General features: G+C 43.7%; 1 protein-coding gene across 6 annotated transcripts in view; it reads right to left on the reverse strand.

Moving 5' to 3' along the window:
• LARGE1 (LARGE xylosyl- and glucuronyltransferase 1) overlaps positions 1-19,651 on the reverse strand; it is a 490,254-nt gene that overhangs the window by 218,253 nt on the left and 252,350 nt on the right. For all 6 annotated transcript variants that reach the window (XM_081309721.1, XM_081309722.1, XM_081309720.1 and 3 more), the window contains one exon: positions 18,687-18,810. In XM_081309721.1, coding sequence (XP_081165847.1) covers positions 18,687-18,810 — 124 coding nt within the window. The remainder of the gene's footprint in view (positions 1-18,686; positions 18,811-19,651) is intronic.

The raw sequence follows: 19,651 nt of genomic DNA on the forward strand, positions 1-19,651 counted from the left end.
CCAAGATTCTTATTCAAAGTCATCTTGGAAATTACTTTGGCCTGCTTTCCACATCGTTTTGATTAGAGAACCAAGAGAATTAGATCCTGCAGTGTCCCAAATGGGGTAAGAGAGTCACTAATGTATAGCAACAAAGGACAAACAGGGGCTGGCCAGGGGATGTATCCAGTGAAGGCAACACCATGTCTCACAAGGTTGGGACTAAAAAGGCACAAATCCATTCAACTGTTCTCTGACTTCAGCGGCTTGAGTTTTATATCTTATCACCTTCATCATTATATCACCATTAACCTGAACAGTGACATCACCCCCAGTTTTTTGAGATTCTAATACGAGGCTGATTTTGCCCCAAGAGACATTTATCAATTCTTGGAGACTATTATAGTTTAGATATGAGGTGTCCCCCCAAAATTAATTTGCAACAAAATGCCATAATGTTCAAAAGAGAAATGATTAGATTATTAAGAGGTATAACCTGATCAATGGATTAATCCACCAATATGGATTAACTGGGTGGTAACCGTAGGCAGTTAGAATATGACTGGAAGAAGTAGATCACTCTCCAGTGCCTTTGGGGTTTATGTTTTGTCCCTGGTGAAAAAAACTCCCTCTGCTTCCCAGTCCTGGGTCACCTTTCCCCCACCACGCCCTTCCACCATGAGGTCCTACCTCACCTTGGTCCCAGAGCTATGGAGTTGGACAACCAAGAACTGAACCTCTGAAACTGTAGGCCAAAAATAAAATTTTACTCCTTTAAGTTGTTTTTGTCATGTCTTTTAGTCACAGTGACAAAAAAGACAACTAAGAGACATTTTAAGTTGTTATAACTTGGGGTGGGGTGCTACTGAATTTCAGTGGGTAGTGGCAGGAATGCTGCTCAACACTCTTAGCTCTCAAGATCATTAGGCTCCAAAAATCAATGGTGCTAAGGTGAAGGCACCTTGCTCAAAAGTCCTATGAAAACTATAAAAGTGCAGGTGGATGAACAAGCACAGTCTTGTCGTTACCTAGTGCGACAGTAAAAGTCTGGCCTCTGTTTTGACCTGATGGAAAATATTGCTTTGGGTAAGAAAATACCTCAAAGGAGGAAGGAGGCAAGGATCTGAAGTCCTTAGCTTCCTTCCTTAAAGGAACAACAGTGACAACTTTTTAATTCTTACAAATAACAAGATGATTAAATGAAACTTGCCCATGAAGGAATACAAATTTTGGAAAAGCAAGATTGTCCAGTGAAGCATTCTGGGAGGTCTCTTTGCTTGAAGTCAGTGAGCTAGCCCTTGGCTGCCGCTCTCCGAGCAAGCAGAGTACACCTGTCCAGCAGACCTAGGCACCTTGTTCAACCAGAAGATAAGTCTCACCCTAAACAACTGCAACTAAACCAAGGTCTCCAACCTTCGGTCGCTGGACTGCTTTAACATTCCCCTATATACTTCAGCCTATGTTTAGACTCTCCAAGATCTGAACCCCACAAATTAAATCTCAAGGTCAAGAGCAGTCTCCTGTGTGCCCAACACAAAAAGAAGGGGACAGCGGATTCCTTCTGCTGGTGCACGGCTCCAGGATGTACCTGGCTGTGACCCTGCTTGGGCACGCCTATCCCCAGCTGCCTAGAGAGCGAGGCGTGGGCCCAGCCGATCCTGCATATGCACTTGGGGGAAAGGAAAGGAAAGCACAGCTCCCTTGGGGGCAGCTGCGGTCCTCACTCTCATCTTCAGGACAACACCAACACTTGCTCTTCCTGCTAAGCCTGCTCCTTCCTTTAATCTCCCCAATTGTTCACAACCACGTACCCACCGTCTGGTTCCAGAATTCTAGAAACCAGCCTTGATCCCTCTCTCCCACATCCAGGTCTACATCCCCACCACACCCAACATGCTCCACACCCTGTCACCTCAGCTTTCAAGCCATCTGCCCCCACGATGTGCTAGCTGCATGGATATCTGTGCAGGGAGCTCTTCTCCAAGATACTTCTAAACCTACTCTTTGGGAACTGTCTCTGGAAGATAAACTGATTTCATTCTATCTTGATTTTCTCTCTCTCCACCGAGACGTCTGCCCTTTGCAATCCATGCTGTCACTTGGTCACTAAGCCTGAGAACTTTACGATGGGGGTCTTAGAATTATGTGTATTCTTAACCACAAGCCACAGGGTACACAACTGGTATTCTGTTGCAAACTATCCAACAAAAGAGAAAATCAAAACTCAGGAAGCAACTGAACCATACGCCTGTCTCATCCAGTATCCCCCTCTTCTGCCCTCACATTCGCTGAACAGGTTGGGGTGTGGATTTCATAAAGAAATGAGGCCAGTTAGCACCACGCTTGTCAGCCACTAAGTGTGCTCCCCTCGCCTGATTCAATCCTTGGGTGGCTCCCGGGGTATGCATCTCTCTCCTCCTATGAGCATTGTTTGTGGGATATACCACTTTCAGTGGGGGGTGCCCTAGTGTGTTCTAAGATGCTCTGCACAGAGTACACCCTCTTCTTGTGACTTGTCTGTTTTTAACTAAAATGTGGACACACTAGCTGGGCGTGGTGGCACACACCTGTAAACCCAGCTAATTTGGAGGCTGAGGTAGGAGGATTCACAAGTCTGGCCAACTTAGCAATATTATTTCTTAAAAAAAAAGAAAGAAAAGAAGAGTTTAAAGGGGGATGGGATATAGGTGAGTGAGTGGTGAAGCACCCCTAGGTTCACCCCCAGTGCCACACCTATACACACACAGATGCAGACATGATGACTATGCACACATAAACATGGAAGATAAAAGTCAATCCTTGTTTCCTTGGACACCCTGAACAGTCTTTTGGTGATAGTTTTAGTGATCTCCTTTATTTGTTTTATCAACTATCAAAAAGGTGTACCCTTCATAAATCAAAAAAAAAAAAAGTGCCAAAGAGATAAAAAAAAATGGCATTTCATTTCTGATAGAAAAACTGCAGTCATAAGGATAGTAATTTGATAGCTCACCCTGGCAGATAATGAGCCCTGCTTGGGGAGCAGAAGCCTGCCATCAGTCCACAGAGCCAGCTAACTGCCTTATGCCTTCTCCCCACCTCCTGCTCAAATCTAGTGTGCCAGGCGAGGATGTGCTTCACTAACAAGGGGACTGCAAGTCACGCTAGGCCCCCAAACCCAGCTCCAGGCCCTGCTTCTTCTTGTAAGTAACCCCCCAACTACCAGCTGGTAACTGATTGGTATCACGCTGTTCCCTATTTCATTAGTTTCACTAATTCTTAGAGAAGGCATTAGCCTCCCTGCATCTGTATTCTCCAGGCAGAGCGTGCGCTCAGCAGAGTGCGCATTCCCTATCTACTCATCGATTTGCAGCACAGTACAGAACTGAGCTGCTTCCTCCCAATCAGCTGGGGACTCAGCTACCTATTAATTAGAGCAAGCATCAGGTTTCCCAAGCCAGCCTGTTTCCCTGCGCCGCTGAGAAAATGGAAACTGCAGGTAGTCTGCCCACCTTGATCATGGAGGGGCTGCCACCTTCCCCATGCACACACGGAGGGCCTCAGAGAATCCTGACAGAGCTACCCAACCCAGACTTCAACCTGAGTACTAAAAAGTAAGATTCCAAAGAAGCCAGAGGAGGGTGAAACTTGCATTTATTGATCTGTGCTTCCTAAGTAGGCATTCTGTTCTCACAACAAACCTACAAAGCAAATGTGAGACTCTTGGTTGCTTCCCCAGACCTACACTTCCAATTCTCTACTGAAATCACACACATACATACACACACACACACACACACACACAGTTACTTTCTGAGTCTTCACAGATAAGGCATGAGGGTAAGACCATTCCCACACACTTGAGGAGAAGTCACCTGAGAGGCAGAGGAGATAATTCCCTTAGAGAGAGAGGGGGGGGGATGGGGAAGGGGGAGAGAGAGAGAGAGAGAGAATATGAAATAAGTCTCTCTTCTTCCTTGCTGTGCTCTAAGTTGCTGAGCTGACTGCTGGATTTGCTGTGGCCAACTGTGTTCACGAGGAGACCAAAAGATTTCTCAGGACAGCACCCACCGTTCTTGGCACTGACAATCTCAGGGCTTCTGCTAAATGAGAAAATCAAGAAATTGCTCAAGCCATTTTTACTTTGGTTATGTATTTATTTTTTTCCAGAAAGGGGCCATGGTAACTGTTGAGAGGGCTGTGAAATGACTCCCCAGTGCCCTCTCCCGTGATGAGCCTTAATGTGTCCCATTAAGAAACCTCAAATATGATGTAACTAAAGAAGTGGCTCTCCAGTGCACAGAGTGAAGAGGTTCAAGGGCACAGTTCCAGCCAGATCTTTACTGGATGAGCCCCTCCTACAGAAATGGTGGCAGTCTTGACAGCTAAGGGGTGACCCCAGAGCCTCCTGAACACACGGGGCTGCCCCCATGAAGAGAGAACAGTGAGGCTTCTCCTCCAGTTACCTGTCTCTTCTTATTCCTTTCCTCCCTCTGTTTTTTTCAAAGTCTAAAGAAAAATACATTTTAAAAAATATACTACTGAAAAACAAACAAACAAACAAATCCCAAAACAACAACAATCTCATAAACTATAATCAAAGAAAAACAAAAACACTGAAATTCCTCTAGTTACGGGTACCTTATCAAATACTGCCAGACTCTTAAATGATTGGAAAACTATACAGACACCTTCAAATTTTGAAGATGGTTTTGTGATTTTTTTAAAAAAAACTTAATATTACGTTCCAGGTATTTTTATTTTCCCATTTATGCAAACAAAATTCTATTATTAAATCAATAAAAGTCTTATTAAAAATAATTCTGCAAAGCTTCTAATATCCTCTTGTGAGGATGCACCATACTCTATCCACCCTGCAATTAGGCTTAAGGTTCACTGCAAATGAACAACTTCTTGACTCCATCTTTAATCCCTTGGGGCCAAAATTTTCTACATCACACAAAGTGAATATTTTATAAGAATTTTGACAGATGTTGCTAGACAACTAAAAGAAAGGTTATTCTGATGTTCACTTACAACAAATACTTTCATGAATATTAATTAATCCTGGTGCCTACTTAGTTGCTAATAATAGATAATAAAAATTTTTAGTCTTTCCTATTTAGATACAAAAAATTTTACTTTTTATTTCTATGAATATTTATTACACTGTTATATTACTATACATGTTTTTACTAATTGCATTTACTTTGGGAATTGCTTTGTACTTTTCCTTTACCCATTTTTCCATTGGTCAATTTTTTCTCTTTATTTGTAATAGCTCTTTGTACATTATATGCTACATCTGTTTCAAACGTATTAGTTTTCCTTTAGAATTTTTTTCATTTATCTTGAGCATATACACAAAAATCCATTGCCCTTCAAGAAACCTTTTCATATTTTTTCCAGATTTTTTTAAAGATCATAATGTTAATAAGTCTTCAATTAATACAAATTGTATTTATTTTTCTTTTTGTAGTGCTATGGATTGAACCCAGGGCCTTGTACATGCTAGGCAAATGCTCTACCATTAAGCCACTTCCCTAGCCAAAAAAATATTTTTATGTTTGATAATATCTTATCCTATCTGTTCCCAAATGCTCCACCTTTACGAAACGCCTCTTCTGACTAATTCATTCATTATCTAAAGGTTGGGATTTTTTCCCTGAGCAAGGGATGATTGACAGCCAGAACATAATTTTTCCCTTTTTATATTCAGCACAGATAAAAGTAACAGGGACTCTCTCCTGCTGAGTCAGGGAAAAGTCTCTGAATCCCTCCCAAAGCTTCTTCCTTTGACTATTTCCTTCGAGTTCATTCTGAGCGATCACAGGCTAGGAACAGGATGCAGAGGTAAGAAGGGCAGCAGGGTCCCTCCAGTGGACTTCACCTTGTAGTAGGCAAGTCAGGCACATAAGAAATATTCACATACCAGAGGTCGTTCAAGTCAGTACCTGATGACAGCATCTACAGAGGAAAGCCCAGGGGGCACGATATCCCACAGCAGGGGGACCCACTGCTTATGAAATGGTGGGTCAAAACAGTCTCCTGGAGATTTAAACCAAGCTCTAAACAGGAGACCAGGTGGGAAGGAGGAAGGGAAGACCTCTATTTTAGGTGACTTAACTAACTAGATAAGCAGAAAAACCCTCTCAGTGAAAAGTTTTATGAAAGTTAAAAAAAAAAACATAAATGTATATGTGTGTATATGTGTATGTGTCGCACACTTTGCACTGTGTGTATGCATTTCCATGTGTATGACTTGATTTAGCCTGAAAGCAAAATTGCAAATTTAAAAGGAGGTCCAAGAAGGATAATTTGATTGTGTTTCCTGATACCAAGTACAGCCCTGAGGCAGGCCTCTCTTGAACTTCTGCTGTAGTGATACGAGGTTGCAGCCCAGAGCCAGGCTAAGTAATAAGGTGGCAGAGAGAGGACACTGAATAATATTGTGCCCCCAAATCCTGCACTCCAGGTAGAGAAGTGATCTAGAAGCAAAGCCCAATATACAGCAGGAAAGACCCCAGTCCTTCCCTTTAGGGCAATAAGGGTGGCAGCCAGGGGAGCCTCCCTAGGAACTCAGACTCTCATGTGTACCACAGCACAGTGTCACCAGCTGTCCCAAGTGGAGAATTTAATTCCAAGCAATTAGGACTGTTACTTCCTCAGGCAACTGGCAGCAATAAATGCAAATATTCTTCCAGGTAAACACAACATTACAACTCACAGCTTATGTATGTCAGCATGGAGCTTTACATAGCATTGCAGGAAGGGGTAAAGCCCCGGCTGAAGGGCTCCGGTGCAATTTCCTCCAATTCCTAGCTAAAAAAGAAGTCTTGGCCAAGCTGTCTTTATTCCCCAGTTCCTCATCTGCAAAACAGAATCCTAACAGCACCCTCTCAAAGACACTCCACATTAATTGTTTATATATAAGAGCAAAATAAGTGCTGATTATTATTGTTATTTTATTATAATTCTTCTATGCATATTCGTATGTGTCACCTGATTTACTGTTTTGCATATTAATATTCTTTATTACTATATTTATCAGATTTATCATTTTCTTATAAATGGAACTAGCCTTCAGAGTTAATATTTTTAGTTTCCTGGTTTTTATTTTCTTACTTCCTGGTCTCTGCTATTAACTGCATTTCCCTTCTGCGTTACTTAGGATCACGTGATTGTTCCTATTTCAATTACAGAATGAAATGTAGATTTTTTTTCATCATCTTTGTTTTTGAATAATAAAAGGATTGAAGGCTGTTAAAATATCTCCAGTGACAGCGTTGGGCACATTCCATAAACTTTAGTGTGAAATATTCCCCCCTTGCTGGTTGCAAAATAAGCTGCAATTTTAGTTTTAATTTCCTTTTGGATTAAATAAACATTTCAGAAAAATGCTTTGTCCTCCAAGTATTTTGAACCTACCATTTGAAAGCTTGCTTTCTGATAGGAAGATTCACTGTGCTGTGGTCAAGAGTGGGGCCTGTGACATGTCTCTGGTATAGAATTTAATGATGTTTTGTTGTGGCCTAGCATGCCATCAGTTTTGCAATTTTTTGAGAGCGTTTGGAAATCAATTTTTATTCCATTTGATGGATGTAAAGTTTGATACCTGTTGATACTAATTATATTATGACACTTGTTTTTGTTTGCACAGTACACTATATCCTTCTCAGGGACTGAGATTTTTCCTAACAAAGTCTGTATGTCTTTCACTTATGCTTTTGTATATTTGGAAGCTCTCCTCTTGATAGAAAGGTATGTGGAATAAATCAATGTTTATAGCTGCACAATTCACAATAGCTAAATTGTGGAGCCAACCTAGATGCCCTTTAGTAGATGAATGGATTTTTAAAATGTGGCATATATACACAATGGAATATTACTCAGCAATAAAAGAGAATAAAATCATAGCATTTGCAGGAAAATGGATGCAATTGGAGAAGATAATGGGATGGTGGAATGTGATGGACATCATTATCCAAAGTACATGTATGAAGACATGAATTGGTGTCAACATACTTTATATACAGAGATATGAAAAATTGTGCTGTATATGTGCAATAAGAATTGTGATGCACTCCGCTGTCATGTATTTAAAAAATAAAAGCAATTTTTTAAAATAAATAAAAAATAAAAGAGGAAATTAAAAAAGTGAGAGTCAAGGCTTATTTATTTCCTTCATATAAATACCTAATGTTCCAGAGTCACTGTTTCTTCCCTACTTTGTTTCCTACCTATTTTGCATAGACTTCATTTCATTTGCCACCATCTTTCAATAACTTGCTCTGGCTGTATTCATAATTACCTTAGTCGTCACATTTGAGCTTTGCAGAAACACACTTTTTTTATCCCTAGAATAATCAAGGCAAAGGGTTAAAGGATTCCCCTGAGTTACCCCACAAAATGTAATAAATGTAGATGTTTCTAAACCCGAGGTGCACTCCTCAGGGTGTTGTGAAATGATTGTGACCAGCTGGTTATGTGTATATGTTTTCAAAACAAATATGTGCCATTTGTGTTTGGCTTTGCACTTGACCTAGAACAATTATCTATAGATCATTCCATATGTAACTTCTCTGAGCATCCACTGCCTGCCCCTTGAGAACAAGGCCTTTTCATTCTTGAGTATTCATTCAATTACTTTCTCTGCAAATGATCTAGGATAGTTTCTTCAAACAGTATACGATGGCAATCTCAGTGACTCAGGAGGCCGAGGCAGGAGGATTGCAATTTTGAAGCCAGCCTGAGCAACCTAGGGAGACCCTGTCTAAAATTGAAAGATAAAAACAAAGGGCTGGGGAGGTAGCTCAGTGGCAGGGTGCTCCCTGGGTTTAAACCCAGGTACTGTAAAGCAAACAGACAAAACAAACAAACAAACAAACAAACAAACAAACAACAACAACAAAAAAACCACTGGTGTGTATTTTTGGAGCTCCTACATAGCATATTGGTTTCTACTGCCTTTATACACAAGAGCACCTGGTTAGTATTCTTGGATCTCTGCCTGTTTTGCACAAAACTCTGCAAACATTTTCTCTGGACACATTATCACCGTAGAAGAGCTGAAGCAGGGCCTTTACTCTTCCAAGCTAATGTTTCTCTTCCCCCTTTATGCTTGCATCACAGTGTGGTGTTAGAAGTCAAGTACTGTACTTTGTCCATAGCCATTGACCCTATGTGGCTTATAAGCACCAGGAATGTGGCATATCCAAAACAGTGCTAGAGCTGTGTGTGTGCTAGGCAAATGCTCTACTGAGCTATATTTCCCACCCTAGAACCATTACTTTTAAAGGAAGGGTTTTGTTTCAATACTTTCAATTCAAATTTTTTTTTCAGGGTGTAAATGATAAGGGCAGCTTGTCACTGATTTACCTGTACTGCAGAGGCCCCTCTTGACTGACATGCATACAAATCTTCTCAACTCTTGACAAGTTTTCTTGAATGCCATGATCCTAAGGGTAAACCATCCAGTACTCTGGCCCTGGCAGTAACAAGAGCCCCTGATTTTCACTGTTTTTACACCATACTGTCTTAGCTACTCCATCCCAGGCTAACATGCCCCAAACAAATACAAGGAGGAGCTCACATAAGATACTAAAGCTTTAACATTTCACTCCCCCAAATTAGACGTTTAACATTTCTATTATGTGGACCAAGACTGTTCCGATTGCAAAAAGTTCCTCCCGCCCTCCCTTGCTTCCCATTTTTGTTTGATCCAGCTTAATTCTAAATTCCATCGTAACAACCACACTCTTGAAGAAGTTGTTTTTAACCCAATTTCTGATTGGCAAGATTATGGTACAAGAGAACAGCAAGCAGAGGAGGTCAGAAGAATTAGACGCTACCATCAGTTCCACCTCTGGTCAGTAGCATTCTGATCATCCATTTGGCAAATTCCTTACTAATAAAATAAACATGTGCCCCATGTATCGCATGGAGTTCTTGATGGGACATGAAGACATCAGGTATGCAGAAGCACCATCTTCTTCAAGGTCAAGGAGCTATAGAAGGAAAACCACAGCAAATCAGCAAACCGAGAAAAAATTATGCACACAATAGGAACAGGGCTAGTCCAGAGCACTTAATTGTTTTCAGTAAGTTTGATAAGTCTTTGAGCTCAGACCAATTAGAGGTCCATCTGGGAAATATCATGTAAGTGAATCTTGAAAAAAAATGCAGTGATTTTAAAAGCTCAGAAAATGATAAAGATATGAGGTAGAGATAAAATGGAAGATGTCCATGCAAGACAGCCACCTGGAGACCATTTACCAACATGCAGGGCAGAAGACACCCAAGTGTCATCAAGGCTCTGAGCACTGTCACTTGAGACATGCCTGTAGAAATGAAGTGGCCATTAAGGAGGAGAGAGGACTCAGTGGATACTCCAGGTCTTTGAGCCACCAACTGACCCAACTCTGCCCAGCCCCAGTGCACAGAACCCACTCATTTGTTTGGGGGCCACCATTGGCCAGGTTTTGTACTAAGAGCTGGGCACAGAGATGAAAGTTATATCCCTTGCCCTCCAGGTTCTCACAGCCTAGTAGGGAAGGCAGACAGGCTACGCTGGCTGACGAAGGGCATACATGATTGCACTTGGTTTTTATTAATGCTCAGGACCAATGGGAAAGTTCAAAAAGATGAAGGTTTCAGTACAGCCCAAGGTGAATATTTCTACTAGAATTTCTAAATATGGAGCAAGGTACTGTGGGAGGTAATGACCACTTATCTATGGACCTGTTCAAAAACAGAAGACTGTTTGTATAGAAAGTTATTAAAAACAAGTAGAAGGTTATGCCAGATGACCACCAAATTCCTTCCTAATGAAGATTCTACTGTTCTCAAAAAGTGACAAGGACCAGTCAAGAGAACTCTCACTTATGTAAAGAAAAAAATTGCTGGCATCTCAAGTGAATTTAACAGACATAAAAAGGTTTTTCTTTAACGCAGATTAACATTTCAGATGGTTGCCTAAATTTTTTAATAAAAATTTTTAAAATATTTTTTAGTTGTAGATGGACATAAAACCTTTGTTTTTTATTTTTACATGGTTCCAGGGATCGAACCCAGTGCCTCACCCATGCTAGGCAAGTACCGTACCACTGAGCCACTACCCCGGCCAGTTGCCTACATTTTTAAGGTTCCTAATTTAATAGCCAAAGACCAGTCTTCTAAATATATAAAAGTGTGTATTCAAACAAGTTACACTTACCCATCCATGTCCTTTCTGTGACCTTGCCCTCACTATCTGAGAGATCAGCCTCTGCAAAGGGCCAGAGGTGCCCTGTGGGTTTCAGAGAACCAGCTCCATACTCGCAAACCACATGGATACCCCGGGAACCGAAAAGCAATAAAGAAAATGGGTGTGTGGAAATTTTTGCACACCTGCATATACTCATCCTCTGCCAGATCTTCTTTGTACCATGAGACCAAGAAGAACAGGAGGAACAACAGCATAAACCCATCCACTATTATAAAAGCAAAGCCACAATGTATGGCCTCGTGAGAGGCCAGTAGTTGCTGAGAGCCATTGCCAAGTAGGAATGACGCATCGAAATTTTCTTGTCAGCCTACCCCATGTTGCTTAGAGGAAGGACTCTCCATTGTGGAAATGGGCTTGTCTTAGATGCAGGTCATTTGCAGTGACATTGCATGTAAAGTGACCTTGCTCAAGGACCAGGGCAGATCCAGGTTTAGGGTGTATCCTGCTGGGATTAGGGAGTATCCAGCTCTTTAGGTTTAGGGCGGTTCCAGGTTTAAGGTGTACCTTGCTGCCTCAGGCGCCCCGCTCCTTGAGTTCCCCTTGAGTTGTTGAGTTCTCGTGGGATTCAGAGAGTATTTGGGATTCAGAGCCTGGTGGAGTACGAGGATTTGGCCCAGAACGTGGATTTCCTCAGAACATGATTGTAGAGGCCGGTGTGAGTTCGGGAATAAAGAATTGCTGTTTGAATCTACAAGGCTGTGAGTGGCTCGTGATTTTGTGCCCAGCCAGACTACGGCAAGCAGTCACTGTGGGAGAAGGGGAGGTGATGACATGTGGGATTGGACAAAAGAAGGTGTAAGACAATAATTACTCTATGGAGCCAGCCTAGGTGTCTGTCACCAGACAGATGGATTAAGAAAAAGTGGCACATATACACACAGGAGTCAGCCATAAAGAACAAAATTAAATCATCTGTAGGAAAATGGATGGATCTGGAGAACATCATGTTAAATGAAACCAGCCAGATTCAGAAAGACAAATGTCATATGGTTTCTCTCATATGTAGAAGTTGAAGGGAAAACAGGAAAAAAGAGACGTCATGAAAATAGAAGAGAGAGCACTGGGAGGCAGGGGAGAAGTGGAAGGGCAGAGGGGAGGCGAGGGAAAGTTCTGGGGAGGAAAACCGACCAAATTATGTGATATGCATGCAGGGAGATGCCACATGGTATCTACTGTTCTGTGATATGGTAATTATTATTTAAAAAATGAAAGAGGAACCAGGTATAGTGGTGCATGCCTGTAATCCCAGTGGCTTGGGAGGCTGATGCGCAGGAGGATCATGAGTTCAAAACCAGCCTCAGCAACTCATCAAGGCCCTAAGCAACTCAGTGAGACCCTGTCTTAAAATAAAAATAAATAAATTTTTTAAAAAATAAAGGGATGGGGATGTGGTTCAGGGGTTAAGCACCCCTGGGTTCAATCTCTGGTAAAAAAAAAAAACAAAACCCAAAAACAAAAACGTAAATTCCTGCTATCTTCAAATACAGGTACTTACAATGGGACTATATTCCAATAAACCTATTTTGAGTTGCAATCATTACAGTTCAAAAATGCACTTAATGCACCTAACCTCCCGAAAATCACAGCTGAGCACCACAGAACACTGTAGAGTACTGATATTTTACTCTTGATTGCAGGGCTGGCTGGGACTATAGCTCCTTGCTGCTGCTGCTGCTGCCCAGCATAACAAGAGTGGATGCACCTACCATTTACCTACAGCCAGGAAAGACTCAAATTCAAAATCCACAGAACAGGTTCCACTGAATGCATAGTACATTGTTACCACTGTAAAACTGAGAAATTGTGAAGTGGAACCACCATGAGTCGGGGACTGTCTATACAAAAGGCAAACAACTGAGGGAAGGGGAAGGAAACAGAATTCATTGAGTGCATGAAAAGGCTTTAATTGCTCTTAATCATCACCCATCAAAGGGGATCCGAGCTTCTGAGTCATTCTGGGTGTCCATCTGATCAGAAGGCCTCACACCCACTGCGCTCCCATTCCTGGGCAGGGCATCCTAGAGCAGCAGATCAGGACATCCCTGAGATGTGCCCAGGTCTCCCTGGAAATGCTCCAGCCCCATGGGGATATCTGGTCACAGCACTTGAAGCCCATCCATCACCGAATGTGGAACCTTTGAACTGTATTCCAAGGCCTGGTATCATCAAACACAGACCCGGCTCTGGGAAAAGGTCTATGCCAGGAAGAATCATTTAAGAGATCTCAGGCAGCTCATCTTCCCATCGAGGACCCATTTGTTCAAAAAAAGCTCTGGGTACTGGGCTCCTTTCCTACTCAGAGACACCGTGGTTGTGTTCTCTCCATGGCCTCCCAGCTGAAAATGCTCAACTTCAGGAAGTATGCCTTCCCAGGACCTAGACAGGTGAGGGGCAGTTGACCACCCCTCCAGGGAGAAGAACAATGGAAGCTGCCTCCCAGAAGACTGCAGGGGGCTGAGCAATCACAGCCACCTGAACAGCCTCCACACTCCACAAAGGCAATTAAGGAGGAGTAGGAAGCCAATTTTCAGAGTCAACCATCAATATTTTCTGTAACCACAGTCCTGAATCCCACTTCATGAGCTTTCTGATGTGGGTAACGAGCAGGCATCAGGTCTAAGAGAAAAGGAGATAAATTAGGGCTCCCCGCTGGACAGGCGGATCATGAAACAACCACTGGCCCAGCTGCTTCCCTTCAGGAGCTCAGGATCATCCGCCCCTCGGTGGGGGCAATAGGGTGACTTTCTGGGCCAAATGGGGCAAGATGAAAGGCTGGGAGACCTGCAGGGCCTTGTCTGAAAACTGGCAAGGGATGTTTTGCTGATTTAAAGCAAACCCTCTAGAATGATGGCCGCCTAGTTTAGAACCTGATCCCAGGATGGCAGAGACAGAGCCATCCCAAACCACCTTGGAATGGGTCCCTTTTATCCCCAGCAGGAAGCACCATTCTTAGCGGGCTTCTAAATCCAGGGTTCACGCTTTATTCATTTGTTCTTCAGCAACAGCCAGAAAAGGAGAGAGCTTAGAGGACCCTTGTCTAGCTAGAATTAAAGTTGGTATTTCAGCTTAGGCAAGCCACAGAGAGGGAGATGTAACACAGGAGAAAGACTGGCAGCTGTGGACTCAGTTCTGGATTTTAATCCCAGCTCTGGCACAGCAGCCACATGCTTGGGAGTTATTTAGCCTCCCTAAGCCTGGGTTGCCTTATCTGTAGAATGGGGACAATTGAACCTATTCCATAGAGTTGGGTGAAGAGTTCCAGGAGAGAAGCACGAAAAATACAGAAATGAAGTAAATGGTCCATCAGTACGAGAGGTTAGACACAGTCCGTGTGGCCATGGACACACGACAGAAGGAATCCTGAGCCCAAGTTCACGTAGCTCTATCCTTTCCTTCCTGTCCAGTGGATTACATAATCCTGTATATGATACCATTTCGTTTTCAAAGGGAAAACTCAAATATCAGCCTTGGCGTTTCTTAGCTGCCTGATTTTAGGCAACTATTTTTCAACTCTGTATTCCAGTTTACGAATTATCTGTGAATGGAGGTAAACAAACTTTTCTCTCCACTGCACAGGACTGCCCCGAGTGTCAGCATGCCACCATCTACAAAGCTCTACACCAAAGGAGTCCTCCTCTTCTTCCTCCTCTGCGGATGTTCAGAGCTGCATGCTTTGAGCAGAGATCAGAGAACAGAAATGTGGCCAGTCAGTCCTGGTAGTCTGTTGATATGGGGACTTGGAGGCTGAAAATAAATGGGCCATGTAAATATCAGGAAGACCAATGAGCATTCCACACACCACAGAAATGGGCAGGCTGAGCGATCGCTATTTGCAAATCCACACTAATTGGTCATTATGGAGACGCGTACTGGTCCATCGCGAATTTCCCACAGTTCATTTTTAATCATGCACCGATCCTTCATAAAGTTCCTATTCCCTATTACTCAATCTCCAGCACAAGCAGATATAATAAGGGGCCCATAGGAGCATTTCTTAGAAACGCCATTTCCAACAGCTACACGAAGTGATTTCTTGGAGCTGTATCAAGGGAGGCCATCCTCTGTGCCTGCAAGGTGCCATCTGACACGCTTATCTAACACAACTGCGGAACACAGCCTGAGCCTGCTTCTCTCCTGTTCCAACTGATTCTCTGATGTCATCTACAGGATGTTTCCCTTCCTTGTAACTGTCATGGAAAAGCACTCACTCAGCTGTCACAGGGCTGCTCTGGAGACTTGGGCTGGTACAAATGGAGCTGCCTGATTTATGCCACTGTGTGGTCACAGGTAGGAAAACACCTAGCTGCCCGCCTAAGCCCAAGGCACAAGAGGCCTCAAGAATGAAGACCTGTGGTGGGGACAAAGGAATCTGTGGCTTTGTCATTCTTAAGGACCCAGCTTTGAACTCATTGTGTGTCACTCACACAGTTATCACACCAGGCATGAGGCATATGAGGGTGGTAAAAACCAGACAGGACCTGGTCATTCTGCAGTCTGTGGTCTGGGGAAGACAGAGACATTTACCAGCTCATCACACAACAGCATGAAAAAATCCACTCTAATGAGTTTCCAGGAGAAATGTATGTGATCCTACAAGAACATATAACAAAAGAATCTCTATGAGAGGAGGAAGGCAGGGCAGGTTTTCCTCTGTGAACATTGCTTCAGCCAAAGAACCTGGATTAACTACCAGTGGGGTGGAGAAAGGAGGCTGGGGAACAGCTGAACTGCCAGTAGAAACAGTCTGCTCGAAAGTGGTTTCTGTCTTACGAGGACTGGGAAGCCATGGTGGTTTTACCAGAGGAAAGGGGTAGGTCAGGTGGCCTTGCTTTTTGGAAAGCTGACTCTTGCCCATGAATAGCAATTTGGGAGAGAAAAGGTGAGTGGAAGAGAAGGGTGGAGACAAGCCTGTATTAAAAAAAAAAAAGTTGCCATTGTGCTGGGGAAGATCACATGAGTTGGGAAGAGAAGGAGGAGGATTACAGGAATAGCAGGATCAAGCTAGCACATGTGATGGTTGGAGGCAGGGCAAGGGGAAGAGAGGAATTCCCAGGTCTGGATGAGCAGCTGTGTAAATGACGGTGTCATGGGATGAGGGGGCTGGGCAGGGGGAATGGGCAGATGATGGTTGTGGCTGTGTTGAGCTGGATTCTGTGTAAATTATTACTACCGTTGTCATTATTATGGTGGAAAAAGTAAGTTCTCTAAAAATCTTTCATTCTCAGTGTCCTACTGGGTTCTGACAAGTCTCATGGGGCTCAGGAAAGCAACAGGGGGTGACCAGTTGGTAGAGAACTATGCAGGTGTTAGGACTCTTCTTTTGGGTTGTCAGTGGTAGAGGATGGGGGGAGAACAAGACTCTGGAGACTGTCCTTCTGAACCCTTCATATTGTTGAGATTATTATTTTTTAAGCCAGGGGAGCTTCAATTCCCAATAGATAAGAATTATATATGTAAAACAGTGGACAACTGGTCTATCTGTATGGACATGGGCACAGGAGTTGGAGCATCTGAGACCTCTGAGAAGCCTTGGGCTCCCAGGAGAAGAGCTCAGCCCAGGCTGCCTCACACTTCTGCCTCCCAACTACCAAAGGACTTCATAAAAGGCCACATGAGCACAAGCAAGCACTTTAAGTAGCATATAGCCATGAAGCAGAGGATTTTTTTTTTTTTAAGCAAGCATCACCTTGCTAAGTGGCCCAGGCTTCCTCAAACTCCTGGGCTCAAGCGATCCTCCTGCCTCTGCTCCCAAGTAGCTAGGACTACTACAGGTGCACACTACCCTGACTGAGGAGTCAGCATTGAGAACTGCCTGGTTGTGGGCACTGGTGGCCCTTCACCTGGGCCATTGAGGCTGTCCCTACTCACTCAACAGCGAGAGAACCAACCATCAGAACCACTTAGATGGTTCTTCAGTGGGAAACTGGGATTTGAACTAGGGCTTTCTTTCAATCTGCTGTGTTTTCTTGATAAGCACAGAGTACAGGTTTGCAAGGGCCGCAGCACAGAGAAGGGTGAACAGGGAGCAGGAGGCAGAGGCCTCCACCCGCGACAGCTGCTGCTCCTCCTCTCCCGTTGCTTCTCCCCATGGTGTTGGCGCTAAGACCCTGGGAGACAGAGTGGCTTGCTTTCACCTTAATTAGTGCGGCAATTTGCTAAATTTTGTTTTTCCCCTTTTAAGAGTGTTAATCAATTTTAGCTCAGAATAGATTGGAATGGCCTACAAATTACCGCGACAATCCCCAAATGCTAAATTCTGAACATCTCGATCAACCTCAGAGCCTGAAACACGTGAAAAATCAGAAACTCTGGCTGGCATCTCTGTGATCTATTTAAAATGTTATGGCTCTGAAATGAAAAGATAATGGCTTTATAAGGTTTGAAACAAGCAATTTACCAGAATCAGCCTCTTGCCTAGGTGTTGAGTCCTTCCCAAGGTGACTGGAGACAAAGCATCAACGCGTTTCTGCAACGTTCCGTGTTCCTCTAATAATAACAATTTGCTAAATCCGCAAGCATTACAGGGCGCCTATTTTGCACCAGAAATACTGAAAAGAATAAGGTGTGCTTCTTTTCCCCATACCCCATTAAGAATGTTGCAGTAGATAAACGAGAATAGAAAATGCCTTCCTATTCCCTGGGGAGGTTGGGGACGGTGCCCAGAGGAGGTGGTAATGCAACTGGGTCCTAATAGTGGGTAGAAATTGTGACAAGGTAGGTGGGAAGGGCACATGGGACAGAAGGATCAGTATAAACAAAGGCTCAAACACAGAAAAGAAGGCAAAGAGAACTGGAGGACTTCTCTGTTAATCAGAGCTGGGAATGGGGGAAATTCTGCAAAAATTACAAGAGATGGTGCTGTTAGAAGAGGCAAGAGGCAGAAAGACAGGGCTTCTAATCAGAATGTGATCTCAGTCTCCATGTAAGCAAGGTGGCACTACAGAAGGACTTTAAGCGAGGATCTCATTTGGTTGAATCCCTCCGGTCTGACACATAATTATTCAGCATAGTGTTTTTAAAACATCTGCACATATATTCGCTCATTTGAGCCTCTTAGTTACCCCGTGAGTTGAAATTTTAACCACCTTCCTACCATTGAGAAAACAGGGCCAGAGGAAGGTGACTCACCTTGCATCTTAAGGCCAGTCAATGACAATACACAAATTCCAACCCAGGTCACTCAGACTGAGTTCAGGATTCACCTCCCTGGGGAACAAAATCCTCTCCAATCCTACCATGGAACACTTTCAGATACGGCCTCCCGCACAGAGTGACTGGCATGGATTCTGTGTTAATGGATCGGTTGCCTTAGTGCTCTCAGTAATAATGCCAACCTCCGTCATATCCTGGACATTATCCAGAGGAACCCTGATGTCTGACACTGTGAGTCAATTTAAAGGGGCAGAGAAAAGCTCCCCATGGGGACAGGCCAGGGAGGCCTCGGGATTCCTCCCTCCCGTACCTTGAGCTCATCTGCATTGTAGAAGTCCACGCGCACAGCGGGCACCATCCAGGTCTGGAAGAGCGTGGCCAGGATCTGCTCGGCGATGGAGTCAGCAATGAGGTGGAAGTGCAGAGGGTTCCGTCTGCAGGGGACAGGAGAAGGCCAGGGAGAGTTAGGCCCGGGAGTTCCAGCATCAGGCACATCCCTCCCGAGCTCCCACTTGCCAACAGCACTTGGGAAAGTAATTACGGCTGGTGACCCAAGGGCGCTTTGTAGTGAGGACACAGCAGTGAAAGGAAGGAGGTCGTTTCTCCGAACCTTGGTGTTTCAGAGAGGTGACTGGCACACACCACAGAAGGTATCAACGGGCCACCCAAGACAACCCTCTGTTACCAGAGGATGTGTGTTTGTAGAAGTCTCAGGGAGAGTGTAGGTAAGGATGTGGCCAAACATTGTGTCTACCAGGGGAACATACGGGCATTAGTGCGGACACACACTGACAGAGGGGCCACGTCATCAGTCAGTGGTGGACAGCTGGCCAGACACCTCTCCCTAGGCACAGGGTAAGTTGAGTTTCCTGCTTGCTCTTCTCCAAAAGAAAATAGGCTTTCATGATGGAGACATCTAGAGCCCTGTCCTCATGGAAGAGAGGTATTTGGGTCATGGGGTGCCCCCTCTCAAATAGATTAATACTGTTATTGTGGGAATGGTTTCCTTATTAAAGGCTGAATTAGACCCTTGCTCTTTCTTGCCCTTCTGCCTTTTCCCATGTGATGACACAGCAAGAAGAACTTTGCCAAATGCTGGCATCTTGATATGGGAACTCTCAGCCTCCAAATTCTTCACTCAATAAATTTTTGTTCTTTAAACATTATTCTCTGGCATTATGTTATAGTAGCACAAAATACAGACACAAAGTCTAAAGAAGAGCAACAGGAAGTTGAATCTAGAGGAATTTTAGGAGAAAAGATCTTACAAATGGG

Source organism: Spermophilus citellus, assembly GCF_964194105.1.
Source record: "Spermophilus citellus genome assembly, chromosome: 10".
In the NCBI taxonomy this organism is placed as follows: Eukaryota; Metazoa; Chordata; class Mammalia; order Rodentia; family Sciuridae; genus Spermophilus; species Spermophilus citellus.